This window comes from Crassostrea angulata, chromosome 6, assembly GCF_025612915.1.
Source record: "Crassostrea angulata isolate pt1a10 chromosome 6, ASM2561291v2, whole genome shotgun sequence".
Classification (NCBI taxonomy): Eukaryota; Metazoa; Mollusca; class Bivalvia; order Ostreida; family Ostreidae; genus Magallana; species Magallana angulata.
The window spans coordinates 40,483,568-40,501,288 of record NC_069116.1 but is presented as its reverse complement, the minus strand read 5'-3'; the positions used below and the strand labels follow the sequence as shown (position 1 = coordinate 40,501,288).

Sequence of the window (17,721 nt, the reverse complement as noted above, 5' to 3'; positions counted from 1 at the left end):
TTCTCTATAAATTGGCATTTCTTATCAGAAGTGAAAAGCAGATCACCACTTGATATTTAAAAGGGATGTGTGTAACTCATTCTATATTGAATAAGCTTCAACTGAAATTTCAATTGCTCAGGCACCATGCAGCAAGCGTTTTTGATAACAAGATACAAGATGATGCTAATTTTCGAGAGGCATAAAGAGAGAAAAGAAAACATTTTATTGGGGTGGAGCTGTTAGTATAAGAACCTTTGAGAATTTTTTTTAGCACTAGAAATCTTCCACCCCCAAAAATTGTTTTTGCTTGAGAAAAAACTACTGTATCTGACAGTATGACTGATACAAATACATATGTACATGTATACCTTATCCAACAGTTAAGAGCTGTAATACATACAAAAATAAGTATTTATTCTGTCAGGATGCTTCCTAGTCTTGTTGCTCTGAATCACCTTAACCTGAGATCGTATCAGTTACATGGTATGCCCAATAGAATAGAATGTACCCTTGTTTTCAATTGTTAGGCCATTTGTGTCACCCACTTGAGATCAAAGAATGGCTTGCTGTTTATATTTGACATTGATAGGAAAGTAACAGTTTATTGTGGTTAGCCATGAGGACCGCATGTATAGGGGTAGTTATGGCTAGGGGGCTTGTATTTGTACATTGGTCATCTCAGTGAGCAAGCTGCAGAGCTCTATAGACATAGATATCCCTCTGTCCTTGGTACATTCTACCAGTGCAGTTTGCGTTGACAAAGTTTTCAAACATTTTATTTGTATCAGTAAAGGTATTGGATCCCTCATTAAAAAAGCTTCAATTTTATATCAGCTGTTTTATCTTGGACATTAATGCTGTCAACTATTAAAGTGCTGAATTGATTATTTTATAGATGATGTTTATTTTTCATCATGTATTTTTACTTTATCAGTATATACTAATACAACTGTTAAAAAAATAACAGTTAAAAGTATAAGTGTTGTATTGATGATAGAAAACCTTGATCTTTATAACATTAGAATTAATTCTGTTACTTCAGTTGAATGCACCGCTGAATATTTAATTATCAGAATATATTCTCATTAAAAAGTTAAAACTATACCATTACTAACAAATTCTGTAACTATAAGGTTCTATAATCTCATTATGGTTACATTATGAAATATGGATTATGAATGGCAAATGGCCATGAATGAAATTATTAGGCTAATTTTATTGACATAATAAGTAAACTATCATATCATGAAAAATAGATATTTTGTTAGATGTTTTTATATATTCGTCTGCAGTCTACCTCAATCTGCATTAGCTTAAGCCGTATTGACATTCATGTGTGGTGTTTGATAAAAAATTGATTTGTAGAACTATTTTGCAGACATTTGTTTCAAATAGAGACTTGGGTTGGGAATGCCTAATGTTACCTGAGGCAGTTCTGGAAACCATGCACTAGGAAAAAATTTCTGTCATCAACAATATGTTGCTGATTAAACACAATGGGAATTATTCCTATTTAATAAAAGACTTCATGGAAGCATCATGCATATTGAGTAAATATTGTCACATTGTGCAATGCAGTATTCAACTAATCAATATGCTGTAAAAAAAGAGCATTCCACATTTAATTATTGGTTTGGGCCTATCAGACTTTTAAGTTGCAGGTGCAGATGACATCATTAACATGCAGATAAGAACAGAATATTAGTATTGGATTATCATAAAGAGCTATTTTACTCAAATGAATTAAGGGATATTTATGATGCCAGAACTTGTGCCTCCTTTAGCATATGTTTAGCAACCCATGAACTTCAGTCGGTAGAAAAACACTGTCAGTCATTGCACTATTATACCAGTACACAGAATACTGTATTAGCAGTAAGATGAATTAATTAATTAGGTGTGAGGTGATTTGTCAGACACAGTCATTATGCATATACATACTCTAACTAAGATTCATCTAAATACATTTTTTAGCATGCATTTTACTCATGAAAATGTCATCTTTTTTAGACCACTCTGTGCAGTACATGCCACTAGAATATCTCCATTGTAAACATGGTAAAAGTGAACATGAATTTAATGACAAAAAGTCAAGAGGATTGGACACAAAGTTCTGAATCAGCTTACAAAGTCCTCTCCTTAAGTACATATAGCTTTAATTTGTAGTATGTAAATTAATACATATATATGGCCTTAATTCTCACACTTTTCACTGGGAACTGATTTTACTCACTTTTCATTAATTTCTTGGAAGTTTGAATACCAACAATGTTTAGTGTTGTTACATATTCAGCATTCCACAAATCCACACATTCATGACCTTTTCAAACCATTGGCTGGACAGCATTTTCTGACAAGAGTTTCCCCTCTATACAGATAACAGGTAGTGTTTGAACAAAACAGTGTTGATTGATATGAAGAAAAAGAGATGAACTCCTATCTGTTTTGTTGTGTGGTCATGATGTTGTCCAGAGACAGAAGAGATAGCAGTTGTGTTTAAGTACCGGCCGGTACTACAGGGTTTCTGACTTTTCCTAAACAGTTGACTAAAACTTGAACATCATTATCTCACATGCCAATAACCATTAATATGTTGAAATGAGGTCCCAGCCACTGATACTTAATGTATTTGAACCTCTTATCACAAATCCTTGGATATCTTTAATAATTCTTTTCTCTGTCCCATGGAGTTCAAAATAACAATAATTAACAGAAATAGAACCAGGTAGGATATATGGAAATGATATGGCATAAAGACATGTTTCTTGTTTTGAACATAATAAAACCCCAACAGCTCATCCAAAATATTCAAATAATTGCTTGTATGAAAAAAGTGATTTATAAATGTTATAGATATGGACTTTTTTTCAGAGTGCATTTCTTGAAGCATTGTGGAGTGATTGTGAAACTTGAACAGTATGAGGCGTGCAGCCTTATGTATATTGTATTATAAATGTTCATATTCCTTGTGAATTTTTGTCACTCACAATGGCTTACACTACAGATATTGTACTACAGAGAAAAATATCTTAAATGCTTGTGCTTATCAATTTATCAAGGTTTTTATCTCTCCTTGAGTTCTAAATTTAGAATTTGCACTGCTGGGCTTTATAGTTTTTTTCTTTGAGGGAAGTTGAACCACCGTTTTAGATAAGCATTGGAATTTATTATGCCATTTATTTTTGGCCTGTGAGAACCGAGCATTTCTTGCAAATCAGTACATGCATTAACTATGCAGGAACATTGGCAGCTAGGGAAAGAATCTGTCAGTGGACTGTCAGAATGGGGCAATTTGAAAGTGAATTGCACTTAATATTCTGAACTCCTTGTATTGTAGTCTGAAAGTTTTAATGCAAAAGGAAATAGGTCTGTAACCGAAATTTCATACACCTCCTGGTTCCAGCACCCTTACTCATCACATTTTGAACTACCTTAAATTATAAACATTATGCTTGTCGGATATATAATTCTAATTTCATTTATTAATAAACTACTGTTTTTTATAACCATTACGCATGTATAGGGAAGGGTGGAGGGTTGCTTTGGTTAGAAACTGATGACAGAGCCAAGTAGCAGTTCCCAGCAACTGTTGGCTATTGTCATATCTACAAGTGTTGAAAGTTGTGGATCATGTGGAAGTACTAAATAATTTGAAGCCCTTGGTCGGTACCAGCACAGATCACAGTACATGTACTAATGATGGGGTCAAATAAACAGAGTGAACGGCTCTTGATGTAATAGTGATTAAACAACAGTCAGTCATCTTGATGCACATACTGTACATTATACACTTCTAGTGTAGGTTTATACCTTCTTATATGTTTAAAGCCAGCTACTACCACTGTACTTTTCGTCTACTGTAGTAACTATTCAGATATATGATTCATGTACTGGTAAGCAGTGCATATCAGTAGTTTTGTTCCACATACCCATGTTTTATATGGTAAATGCAAAACCCTAAATGCATTAGAAATTGTGGTTACATATATACCAGTATACATGTATCTACCGATCAATGAACAATGAAAAGGGCAAAGTCAACATTTTTTCAAATCCTCTTAATGACATAAACAAGCAATCCGTCAAAGAAATAAACCCGCAAAGATTAATGAAGTTATTTGTGGCAATGTTTGTTTCTTCGCAGTATTATTGGGGGTGTAAAAGGTTGAACCCAGTTGTAACAGGATTACACATTTAAGTTACCAAACGCAAACAATCGTAAATATTTGAAATGTTTGGCCGAGTTTAAAGACTGAAGTATTATCCGAATCTGTAAATACTTTTTTGTCTGTACCGGTAAAGAAATGGTTCTTTTTTTCTTTTATTCTTGCTTGGTTTTTGGTTTTTTTTAGGTATGGTCTGATTGTTTAAAAAAGATTAGAGCTAGCAAGGGGTTCTGGTTTTATACGCCTGATTTGTAAGCTTGCTGATAATTTGTCTACGAGTTGTAGATATGCAGATTTCCGGCTCTCTTTAAAAAACAAGACTGTTAATGAATTTTGTGAACCTCCCATCTCCCCCTCCAACCCCCAACCCCCCCCCCCCCCCCCAAAAAAAAGATTGTGTGTTCTTTGGAAAGTAAAGTACCTGTACAAGAAGTTGTTAATACATGTAGTTTAATAAATTGCTGTTTGACTTGTAATTTTAATGTCCTAGCAAATTCACCACCAATGCAGTGTATTGTCAATATCCAAATAAGAAATCATTATCTGAAAATATTTTGAATGCCAGAGTACACATTTTTAGCAAATTCTGGGCAAAGGTGTTCATTTTTAGTTATACATAATACCTATTTAGCTCAAATTCATGAATAATGGGTAGAAAATAATAGTTTTCCACTTGAATAAAATCATAAAGGATTTTTAACACTCTAGTGAATTTAAGACTTATCAGATTTTAGACTAATTGTGGAAACTTGATATTCAGACATATTCAGTACAATAGAAAAAGTGCTCTTGTTGGTGTGGATATTATCTATGGTGAAACTCCTGCCTTGTTTACACATGTATGTAAAAGTTAGAGGCACTTTTCATGTTTGAAAATAAGGAAGGAGAGTAGGACTTAGGGATGAGGGACATGACAAAAGTATTAATTGGTATATATCAAGGAAACTCAGAGCTCTACATCTGTTCTGCATGTTCTCTCCTTGTGGTTTAACCGTTTTATGGGGAAATGATTAAAGGTGTCAGATGTTCCGTGTATACTAGATGATACGAAAGGAAAGCTTGGACTTATTTTATGGTTATACATAGCTTGCATTTTCTAAATTAGGCCATGATTATGATTTTCCTGTACTGACATTTGTGTACAGTACTATCTGTGCTTTACCAGGCAAACATTTTGTTTCTTTTTTAATTGACTTTCACATGAAAATATATATATATATATATATATATAATTACAGGAATAACATCCCAGCACTAATTTGTTTTACAGGAACGCAATGAATTTGAACATATCATTAAAAAAAAAGACAAGGTCAACAGCTAAATTCAGCAGAATAGGGTCAAGTGAATCACCAGGCTAGTATTGTATATTTTCTCAAAGGAGTGAAATATGTTAGTTTTAAAATATTGTTTCATATCTATACAAAACATCAGGTAGTTTCTGTTTTAATAGTTTTATTATTGTTCTTTCAAGTAAATTGATTTGGAGTTAATTCTTTGCTTTAGTGATGCATAAAATTTTCATTTGGTGTGTAAAATTTCCATTGGACTGCCTCTTCAGCAGTTACTTCCCTTTGACTATTAATTGTATCAATGATCATTCTGATTAAGATTCTTGGGTTGTAAATCACCTAAAGGTTCTTTATATATAGATTTTAATCAAGATATATAAAACAATTGTATAGCATACTTTAAATCAGAAAATTCACAAAATTTACTCAGCGTTTTTTGAAAATATTTGACACTAAAATGATTTTCTGCTGGGCTGTTTCATTTGGTATATATAGCCACTTGAATCAATGAACTCCTCTCCAAAGCTCAATTTAAAAAAGAAAGAAAGATATTTCAAAATGATTGCTTATGCTTATGAATATAATGACAATAAAGTTATATGTGAAGATTTAGATTTAGCCTTTTTTTCAGTAAAAACATATTGTCATACATGTAAAGGGAAATTACTCTTAAAAGTCTTATGAAGGAATTTAGAGTTGTCTTTCTTGTACTCTGAATCACTTCATTGAATTTGAAAAATGTGCCTGAAGCTTGTTTGTATATTGGGATAGACCATGTATATTCATAAAATTAAATGAGCCTTACACCTGGATTTAGTTACAAGAAAGAATTCTGTCATGGCTATCAATACATTAATGTTCAAGCCACCTCTAAGTTTATAAAACGTTGAAGAAGCAGTCTTTCGTCATCTTCTGTAAATGTGTTTGTTGAGTTTATACCCCCTCAAAAAAAACCTATGCTCAACACCGGAGGTGTGACATTTAAATAAGAAGACACAAATGGAATAAAAACTTCCATTCCATTTCTCATTGATTCGTAATGTTTAATTATTGATTTATTCAACTGTGTAAGGATTTAAAATTATTTACTTTAAGCTAATTATTCCTATCATAATTGTTGCCTCTATTCTGTTGTACCGTTATATTTTCCATTGAGATTTAGTCTCGGCAACTGCAAAAGAAAGGTTGAAAGTTTGTTTTTTAAGACACTTTTACACTCCAAAATCTATGTGTTAAGCTAGTAAGGTATATCTTTCCTCCCTCTTGTTAAGGGTAATGATATATTTTGATCATATAAAAAGGTTAATAAGAATGTTTTGTCAGATAATTATGTATCATTTAAATCAGCTATTCACTGGATGAAGATCCGATTACCAACATTTGCCAGGAGGCAAAAAGGACTTTAAAAGTGTTTTCTCATTGACTTGGCCCCAGTCATTTTTACAAATCGGTAAACTTTCGAAGGCCAGCAGAGAGATCTCGATGACAGGATTTTTCTTGCAATTGTATCTGCTGCATTTCTTTCTCTCCCTCTCTTCAAAACGGGAATGTGTGTTGACACTGTGGGACTTAAAATTTTAACAGGATTCAATACCTGTATTGTTAGGAGTCAGAGGAAGAAATTTATTGTGTGTAGGACGTAGAATGGATTATTGGATGTTGTACAATACATTGTACAGAGCCTGTAAAGTTTACTGTTGTTCCAGTTTTTATCTCAGATTTATCTGGCTGGAGAATTTTCACTGAATGTATAGATAGAATCTCTGTTCCAAAGTGATGTCTTAATTGGAGCATGTACAAGTACTTGTTAATCTAACAGGACTTCATTTCTGTTCAAGTTAGTATGTATAGCCAGTGGAATGGTGTATATATTAAATGTATTGTGAAAAGCTTTGTTGAATAGCAATTGAATTTCAGTTATTTATTTTCCTACTGTGAAAGAGAGGGTTTTGATGTCCACGATGAGTGATATTTATTGTGAAATGAGTACCTCCCTATCTTGCTCAGAAAATTTGAGAATATATAATTATTCTGAGATAGCTGTTGGAGAATACTAGTGATGTGAATTAAAAATACCTTATAAGTCTGTCTTCTCCATTGCAAGGAGAGGCAGCTTGGAATTTTATTATACTTTGAAAAGAAGTGATATATTATAGTTTTTAATTCTTGGAAATATCTTGGAAATATGAGTGCAATTGTCACGAAACACGGCCCCAGACTGAAGGCTCACCCCGCAAATCTGAATCATGTAAAGCGACTAAGGAAGGTAAATAAATTTTTATTTTGCGTATCATCACACAGTAAATACATGTACGTACCTCGTATGTATAAAGGTATGTTGGGAGAATTTATTATTCCTCTTTTTTTTGGGGGGGGGGGGGGATGGGTAGGGGTGGGTAAGGGGTTGCAAAAAGAAAGTGCCAAGAATAAGGTTTGAATAGATACTGGTAACTTTTCCCTGCTTATACATATTTTACACAAAGTGTTTGAGAGCATTAACTACTTAAAATAGGGAAAATAAGTGATGCTTCGTTTATGGATATGAATTTTAATGTAATATAGCCATTGGTCAAATATTTTGAAAAGTAGAGAAACATTCACTATATGTATTAGCCATGTGTACCTGGGTAAATTCAAGTCATTCAATTCATATCCTTCTGACTTCTAAATATTTCAACTACTTGTAATTTCACACTTCTTTCCTTTCCATTGAGTGAATGGAAACAGATCCAGTTACGTTTAATGGCATTAAACATGCAAGAAAGCTGATAAAATTTAGAGCCGTTAATTTGAAACTAAGATTTGGCAAATTGTATCTCTTCAAATTTTTTATCATCAAATATGTTCATTTGAGATAATAATTCTTACATGGAGATATATGAAAGGAATACACATTATACCCACCCCTTTATTTGCTCTTCTTTATAGCTTGATAGCGGAGTTGGCTTAAGGGAACCACGTTTTAGACTCCTAGTCTGGTGTATTGAATGATTTTCATCTCTGAGGTCTTTTTTTATAGTGATAAGGACATGACTTGCTCTTTTTTTTTGAGAATTTTTTATGAACTCATTTTCTTTATAGTCCTGGGGCCCCATCATTGCTAAAACTATAAATGTAAAGAATTATTGAGTATAAAAATCAAAAGCATTTAAATCATTAACATGATTGTATATATTTATAATTATAAACTTATAAATTATAAGACTTTAAGGGATGAAATAAGAATGTAAAAATTTACTCAACACGTATATAATAAAAACATGCATGAATTTATTATAACATTTATATGTGAATTATAACTATAACAATTTGTGGCGAATCTTGCTATTGCATTGCTTGCAATAACCTGGCTGCTTTTTAAAAAACAAAAATGATGTTACAAATGTTCTTTGACATATTTAGTACATGTATTGAATTTTCTTCGTTCAAGGTATATCTCTCGGAGGTAAGGGGTTTGGTAGATGCCATATGACCTTGTTTTGTTTGGAAGTGAATTAGAATTTTTAGTAGAATTTGAGTTTATAGTGAAACACTCTCTCTCTCTCTCTCTCTCTCTCTCTCTCTCTCTCTCTCTCTCTCTCTCTCTCTCACTCTCTCTTGCTCTTGCTCTCTCTCTCTCTCTCTCTCTCTCTCTCTCTCTCTCTCTCTCTCTCTCTCTCTCTCTCTCTCTCTCTCTCTGGTTGTTAAAAGTTTTATGTTAAAAATGCTGATAATGAACTGTTTCTTTAGATGTTACATTGTTTTTAAAACTGTTACACTTCTAATATAGGATGTTATTTAACATTTATTTTTAATAACATAACAGTTTTCAGAGGTTACAATGTGTTGATATCAAGTTGCCTGGATGTGGGACTTTTCAGCTCTGAAATATTTTGTGGTGAAGGATTATTTCTAATTTTTAGTTGACAAAAAAATATGAACCATAAAATTCATCAGTCTTTAGACAAGTGAGTCATAATTAAATATTTGGAAAATTTTACACAAGAATTACACATCTATTTACTGTTTTCTACACAATTACTTTCCCTAAAAGTGCACCCAATGTTTTAATTTTAAACATGGTTTAATATGTTGGTTCCTGGGCAGTTGAAATATGTCCCTGGACCCACGTCAGCCCGTGTTTGTCTTGTGATGTAATCGTCAGAGCGGGCAACAATCTGTTTGTACATAGATTTAGTAAACACGTCTCTTGATTAGTCTGATAAAAGACCATGTATTTGCAATAGATCTAGAAATGCAAATTGCCAGAGTTTTGCCAGTTTTAACAGTTAATAGTCATTTGCTTTACATCAGGTTCCAATTTTTAGGTTGAGGCTTGGTGTTAATTATTTAATGTTTTAGAAAATATTTTTCGGATTTTAATGCCTGCTGTTATTTCTAATGCATAAATAAAAGGGGTAAAGCTAAGTTTTCACACAAAGTTTATTTAATTTACCGCTGTTTTACAGTGTGAAAGATATAAAAAAAGGATCATAGCCAAAAACTATCCCAATGTCTACAATTATGTAAAGATAGATAACTCTTGAAAGCAATCAAAAGGAAATTTTGCTGTACATGTATAGATAAAAATGAATAATTGAGACATCTTCTTGTTGAAAACTGGCTGACACTGCTGCAAGACCTAGCTTACACACTGTGAACATTATATAAGTGTTTGGAACCCATTGTATGCCCTGTCATGCTTCATAGCTAATGGTCTATTCGATGTAGAATACTACATGTTGAGCCATTTACAAAAAGCTTTTGCTGTTCTATTTGACCCACAGGGGGAATATTGTGTGGCCACCAGTGACCAAGACAGCGGGTTTATTCAAGAAAAAAAGATATTGCAAGAAAGAATGCCACAATAGATGGATGCAATCTCATTCGTAATGACCCAGCATATTTAGTTTTTCGGATGTTTTTGATTGCAATCACAGGATGTTTTTTAATTACTCAATTGTCATTTTGAGACCTATTTTGTTTCAACGTATTGTTGCAAGGTTCAATTGAAGCATCAGATAGTATTGTTTAGGAGTGAGCTAAGGCAGATTTTGTTGTGTTCCAAGACACTTTGCAGAAACACCTGAGATACAAGAAGGAATTTTGTACGGAAGACCCTTCAGTGGTGTTTACATATAGATAGCTCTGGTGATTTAGGGACAGCAAGATGCCGACAGACATTGATATTTTGTGCAAATAGGGTTTTATTGATTCAAAAGGTGGAAGTCCTTCTGAAGAAAAAAACTTTTTTTTTGGAGGAGACCAAATTATCTATTAAGGTGATAGTCTGTCTCACTTCCAGGTTGGGTTTTAACTGCATATCCGCCGTACCTGTGTCATTAATTACTTTCAGAGTGGAAAAGAGGTAAGATTTTTTGTGAAGTTGGTGGACATCAAAGGATGAAAAAGGAAAATTTCGAGATAAAAAGTTATTGTGGGTGACATGGTCACTGACAGGTAGTACTTGTATGGGATTAGAGTTACCAAGCATTGCATCTGTTAACATTGTGGACCAGTTTGAAGAAGATTTGACCCATTAGCAAATCCTTTGGACCTATATTCTGTTATTTCATTGAACCCATTGGACAAATCTGAAAGGAGACTAGCTAGAGTTCCTTTTGAGTGGACTTAATGGAGAAAAGGGAAAGCAGGTGCTTTGGCCGAGGCTCAGGAGAATACACAAGAAGTATGGATCAGTGATCATTGGCACACACACCTTTAAATGTATCCCCTGAACATATAGGCGATTGACAGTTTAAGATTTTATCCACCATTCATACTTCATAGTATTGGGAAGATAATAGCCCCATACCTATTCAACAAACTTTTACAAACTCTGCATTGAAAAGATAAAAGCGTGAAAAATATTCTTTTGCTTCCTCCGTTTCGTCCAAGTTTAGTGTGGAGATGTAAACATAGCCAACCTGTGTTACAGAACGAGCTGTTCGACCATTTCCAAGCTTATTTCTCTGGAACCTTTTTGGACAGGCGATGGTTTAAATTGGAAAATTTTTATTTGACCATACTTGGACCTAATCTATAATGAAATGGATACTCAAATTGGCAGATGTTTTATCTAGTTGTGTGCTGATTGGAAAGTAGACGTGCATGTCGTTTTGACTCGGAGGAGAGTTTTAGCACGAGTGATTTGACAGATAACCGACTTGATTTTGGAAAAACTACACCTGCGAGTCCTCAACCTTGTGTAATTGGAGAAATAAGTGTTCGTGCTAATGAATACATATTAACAAAAATCAGAAACTTAGCCGTGTTTCATTTTGTTTAAGTTTGAAAAGTTCCTGGACTGCTTTTATTTACATACTGCAGAGTGGAGTGAAAAAGTTATATTATATCAGAGTTTCATATTTTTGTTTTAAACTGACTTTTTAGGCACATAGTTTTGTATGTGTTCACATTTTTGTGTCCCAATTGTGGGAAGACTGACTAATTAAGACATATGTTAATTAATCAAGACATGTGTCCCATTTTCCAAATTTTCAAGCAGCTATTTTAAGAGCAGTAGAATTTTTTTTCTGTTGACCTTCAGAAGGAGCTAGGAAAAGTTGAACTGCATCAAATCCCAGGTTGTTATAAGACACACAGAAGGAAGATGCCTATTACCTTTCATAGTAAGAAGAGGAATGCATTAGCCACATAATTTAAAGATCCTTTTATCATAAGTAGGGGTAAACTTGAACAAAGACCTTATAGTATGTGATGATTCTAAACAAAGCCCCGTCCTGTTACAAGATTCGGGATAATTATTGACACTCAGGTGCTTCTTACCTACCATTTTACCTTTCCGGGGATTAAAATCTGGCGCTTCTTCAAATCGGGGCTTCTGGTACAGATAAATTGTGAGGCCACAGTGTGCCGGAGATATTAATAGGGCACTGGAGTGGGAAACCATCAACAACCATAAACATCTCTGGAGCTTCTACATTTTTTTTTTTTTTAAAGTAAAAGTGTGACAAATGAATTTTCACGGATGCGTTATGGTTTGATGTGGCATAATTCATACGGGATTTCTTATCATTTACATATCTAGTGGAACAAAAGGTATGTTCAAATGTAAAGGTGTCATGGTACGGTAAAGAACATCCTTTTGAAATCGGAGTTCAACCATTGATCGGTGTGGAATTACAATCATAGAATATTTTAAACTAAGTCTTGCAGGAGACAATTTTTTGTGGTTTGATTTTACTTGGATTGTGATATTTTTTTGTTGAATTTTGAATTTTCTTAAGAAAATTTCCTGGAAGCAATATGAGCTCAAATTCACAACGAAGAAGATCAGGGGTTAAGGGAGATGCTGCCAAAAGCAAAACTCATTCCGAAAGGCCAAAAACACCTACCTCAGGGGGAGGGGGAAATAGAAGGAAATCGGAGCCTCCTAAAGGACTGCCCTTGCAGAACAAATCTAATGGACATGGAGATGACCTCAAAAATGTACAAATGGATTTTCCAGCCATATCTCCAGGAAATGGTGGAAAATCCAAATGGGATAACTTAAGTCGAGGCACCATTTCATCCAGCCTAAAGAAAAGTGGCAGCGGAGCTATGGATACAGGAAATCCAGAAATGAAGAGAAGTGTGAGTGTGACGTTTGATTTGAAGTCTGATAAAGGATCAAAACAGAAACTGTCTCAAACTGCATCTGTTGAGCCCAACCAAATGAAGAGAAGCACCAGTGGTGAACTTCACCAAAGGCAGCTTATGCAAAGATCAATTTCAAAAGAGGACTTCAGAGCAACTCAGGAGGAAGTTGAGAAGAGAATGCATAGAACTGTCTCTTTTAATGACAATCTTGCAGGCTTGAATTCCAATGGGAAAGTTCCAGAGGTAGAAAATTCAGTGAAACTAAGACATCCAAAGGTGGAAAATATGAGTTCCATGCAGGATAGTCCAGAGGGTGGGGAGGTTGTGGTGAAAAGGAGAGGTGGAAAAAGACGCTCAGATCCACCTAACAAGAGGTGGAGTCTCAATCTTCCACTGGAGAGTGGATCGGGTGTTGGAAGTGGAAGAGATCTTAAGTCTCCTTCCATCCCTGGAAGTAGAACAAGTAAAAGGAGAGTGCCTTCTGGAGATTATACATCTTATGCTCCTATTTTGAATGCAGCAACCAGTTCCTTGGATTTGGATAAGATCATTCAAATGTACAAAGTTGATGAAAATTTTGCCATTCCAGAGGTATGTTTTTGGAGACAATTAGAGGCTATAATATTTGATTAAAGAACTGTTTTGATTGCTGTCAAGAATTATGTAGAAGAATTATTCCTTTGCAGTAGTTCTAGTTTATACTCTACCTTCAGTCTTTATCTGGTGCATGTGAATTTCTCATTTCATTTTCCAGCTTTATTTGAATTTAAAAAAAAAGGACTTGAATGACCTTAAATGTCTGAATACCTGGTAAAGTTTACATGATGGCTTTCAGTATCAAGTTTCAATCCTATTTCACTGTTGATACATAGAGAGCAAACAGTGTTACAAGGGTTGGGATGTCTCAGAAGTCCCTGTGTATTTTGCCGCTAGACCTTGACATGGTTTTTCTCATTGCTTATCAATGGGTATCCCGATTGTTGAATGATTGAAGGGGAGATCTGTCTGTATGGCTAACTGGGTAATAAGAAGTGCACTCAAAAAACCTGGTTTTTATCTGTTGCAACATTTTGGATAAATTTGATGTTATCACCAATTTAATACATGGTGACGAACAGCTGGAATGTTTTATTCCTTGATTTACAATATAACTCCAATATTGCAGATGACTATTAACGGTATTTCTAAATCATGTCAAACAATATTTATCAACTATTTTTTCAAATATAATTTTTTGAAAAATTCTTAAATTTTAAATTTTTTTAAAAATTTTGTTGTTGTTGTGTTTTTCAGTTATTGAAATATAACAAATTTCATTTGAACCAACAAATATTTTGTTATTCAATAAATTACTGTCCCCTGTCAATCACTCATTGCTGACGTGAATTGTGAATTGAGGAGATGTATGGTAAATAACATCATAAAAAGTCTCTATGAACTTAGGTGAATATATTTGCATAAATTGGAGAGTTTGAATAAAATTTTTAAGAATGATGAATTTAAAAGTCATGAGCAGTGAACTTTGTGTATTGGAAGAGAAAGTGGGTCAGTAGTACTGATACTTCATGTTTAGTTGTAGCCCACCCACATCAATTTGGTAGCAGTGGGGTGAGGAGGGATGGGGTAGGGCAGGATGGCATAATACATCTGCTTATCAGATACCATTTAAAAAAACTAAAAGGGAAGCATTTCAATTCGTTTACATTTATTTAAGCTTTTTTTTTTTATTTAATTTTTTTGATATGTTTTTTTCATAAGTTTTGTTAATTTTTAGGAATGGTAAAAGTAAAATGAAGGGGGGGGGGGGGTGGGCTTACGTCAAGAGAAGTTGCATTGGTTTTAAATTTAACCTGCAAATAAGACATTAAACTGAAGCTACTATTAGGATATGAGAGTTCATTTTTAATATATACACTGAACTGCATATGTTAAATTCTAACCTACTGACACCCCCTCAAAAAATATTGATTTTGGTAATTGGGCAAATGTTGGAGGCTTTATACCAAATCAAACATAAGTTCTCTAAATGTTTATTCTGAATAAGTATATGTGAAAATCTGTTCAGCAGTTTTTCTGATTAACTTGAACAAACTTTGTTTGGATCTATTTTTCAGAAAGAGTCCATGGATTTTTACCAATTTTTTTTTTAGCACAGTTGTAAACATGCTTGGAAAGACTCAGTGTTTCATTGTAAAGTAAGCTTTAAAAGTGTAATTTTGGCTTTTATGTTTACAAAAGTAATAAAAAATATTCTATACAGTTGAACTTCAATATCTCAAATACTGATATCTCGGATACAATGGATATGTTGAAGTGATTTGTAAGTCCAGACCACTTATTTTTAAAGTAATATCTCAAATACTCGGATATCTTTAAGCTTTTAAACAGTCCCATCTTGTTTGAGATAACGAAGTTTGAGTGTATTTTAACATTATGATTAACTTACCCCAAGAAATGAAAAATGTAATCCATATTTACAATTGTGCAAAGTTCAGGAAAGCACAACATAAATGCAATGGTTCTTCTATAATAGGAATCCTCTTGACTGAAGTAATGATGAACAATCCCCAGTCCTTTATAACGCCACAAAAACTGGTTATCTTATTAAGGTTGTTCGACAGGACTAGCACCTGCCTCTCCTGTGTAAGGAGGTGATAAATGGTGGTCCACTTTATTTTGGACATGCTGATCTATGTGTTACTTTGTGTGGTGTACTCCTTTTGTCCATTAGAAGAGTTTGTCAGAGTGGCCTCTAAAACAAGAGATTTAATGTTGTGATGTGCGGCACTGTCAGCTGAGAAAGATGGATGTGCAGGTAGCTAATATGGAGTTTTGGGGATGAGAGAGAGATTGATAATTTACCGTAATCTGTGATTATACACACATGTAGGTGTTCCAATATTGGTTTTCATTGCATTCATCAAATTTTGAAAGGACTTTAGATTTATATTTCCCTACTGTTGACTTAATTTGTCCCCTTTTGTTTTGCTTACAAAATTACCTGCATGGAGATGCTTTATTACATGAGGTGTTGGGAATATGCATCTTCAGTAACCAAGTGTCTGATTTGCTTATTCTCAATGAATTTGATTTTAAGCAAGCAAAGATGGGAAGGGAAAATTATCATGGAAATATTTAGGACTTAGAGATTTCAAATGCATGTAACATGTTTCATGATTTATGAAATATGAATTCATTTGATTTTAATGGTAATTTGCATGTCAACAATTGAATTAAAACTATTTCTGTAATACACAGCTAAATTATAAAGTATAAGATAGCTGATATAAATAAGATTTTCAGTAACATGTTTTTATTAATTTAAAATTCCTTTGAGCATTGTATCAATATATTTACACTATTATCTGCAAAAATTGATATTATTAAAAGCAACTGTTTCATTCCTTTTAAAATTTTGTATACCTACGGTTTAATTTAAATGCTTGATTTAAAGTATTCAAAATGAAATATTCAAATTAATTCATAACTATGGATTCCTGATAAAACACTTCATATATAGATATAATGTAAATAAAATACTTAACTGTGAAAACAGGGTGTTTAACTTCAAACAGAAAATCCATGTGTTTCTGATACTCATTTTAATTTGAGTCAGTTGTTAGAATTGTTTTGTTTACTTTCAGAAAATATACCGTCATACTTCCTTTTGATATCATTTTTCCCTACACAAGCCTGACCGAAAGATTAAGATAGTGGTTTTGATTTTTAATCTTGAGTGAAATTGAAAAGTTTTTCTTAAGCTCTGTAAGGTAAACAACGAAGACTTTAAATCAATCCCTTTAAAAAAAAAAAAAGATAAGTTTACTTTTCAATAATCCACTGCAGGTCACTTGTAAATACTGCAGCCCTTTGTACAATATTGATACTGTAGACTTCTTACCTTTGAGCACACGCACACAATGTAGGTGGCAAAATCAAGTGACCATTGCTTCGTCAGACAGCGTATGTGCTCGGGGGTCTCTATCTGTAACCGGCATGTCAGCCAAGCTGTGGTGTGGCTGTAGTACTGTAACGCTAGAGTCCGCGTAGTAGTAGTGGATATTTACCGACCAGCAATGCTGTCTATTTGTAAATGTGTGTCTTGGTGACATTATACACCCCGGCATAATTAATGGGCTGTGTTCATTTAATCTTGTCATTGAAGAGACTTGAACATTTTTTTTTTTTTTGGCCTTTGGAGTGTTGACTGAAACCCTTTGACATGTGCCAAAAAAATTAGACGTGTGCCTCCTCGGGGATTGTGATATATGTTTTTGACGTAAAGATTTTTTTCTTTTTTTAAATGTGTTCAGACAGGATATTTAGTAATTTTTCTGTTGTCCTCGTGCATTCTTTCTCCTTTTTGCGAGATTTGAAAATTGAGGAAATTAATGATCTTATACTGCTGAGAAGACATTCTTTTTGTTGGAAGTCCATTGTGGTTATAATACCGTTGTAAATGTATGGTGTTGAATACAGACAGAGGAGTGAACTTCTTTATTATCTATATTCTTTTGTAGTGGTGAAGCAGGATTTGACTTGCTAAATGATTTTTAATGAGTGTTGAATGGATTTTAAAAAGAATGGGGACTATATTTCAGAATGGAACTATGAACTCTGTGATGATTTATTCTGATAAATGTTCAATCACCATCTAGCTTCTGCGTATGATCCGATTGTCATATTATCATAGTACACTG

The 17,721-nt window shown here is 33.6% G+C and overlaps 1 protein-coding gene and 1 long non-coding RNA gene across 9 annotated transcripts in view; one reads left to right on the top strand and one right to left on the bottom strand.

Annotated features, from left to right (window-relative positions):
• The window catches only part of LOC128190257 (unconventional myosin-XVIIIa-like), a 49,123-nt gene that overhangs the window by 2,123 nt on the left and 29,279 nt on the right, over positions 1–17,721 (top strand). The window contains exons 1-2 of one of the 8 annotated variants that reach the window (XM_052862240.1): positions 6,911–7,706; positions 8,871–8,885. The exons of 4 other annotated variants lie outside the window; for them this stretch is intronic. In XM_052862240.1, coding sequence (XP_052718200.1) covers positions 7,626–7,706; positions 8,871–8,885 — 96 coding nt within the window. In that variant the 5' untranslated portion in view covers positions 6,911–7,625. Of the gene's footprint in view, positions 1–6,910; positions 7,707–8,870; positions 8,886–10,485; positions 13,613–17,721 lie in introns of those variants that run through there. 3 more of the 8 variants (XM_052862241.1, XM_052862238.1, XM_052862239.1) reach the window with 3 other exon arrangements.
• Positions 7,864–17,653, bottom strand: LOC128190259 (uncharacterized). The gene is made up of 3 exons (XR_008244344.1): positions 16,923–17,653; positions 15,468–15,773; positions 7,864–8,546 (listed from the first exon to the last, which is right to left on the bottom strand). It is a non-coding gene; the product is annotated as an uncharacterized LOC128190259 (long non-coding RNA).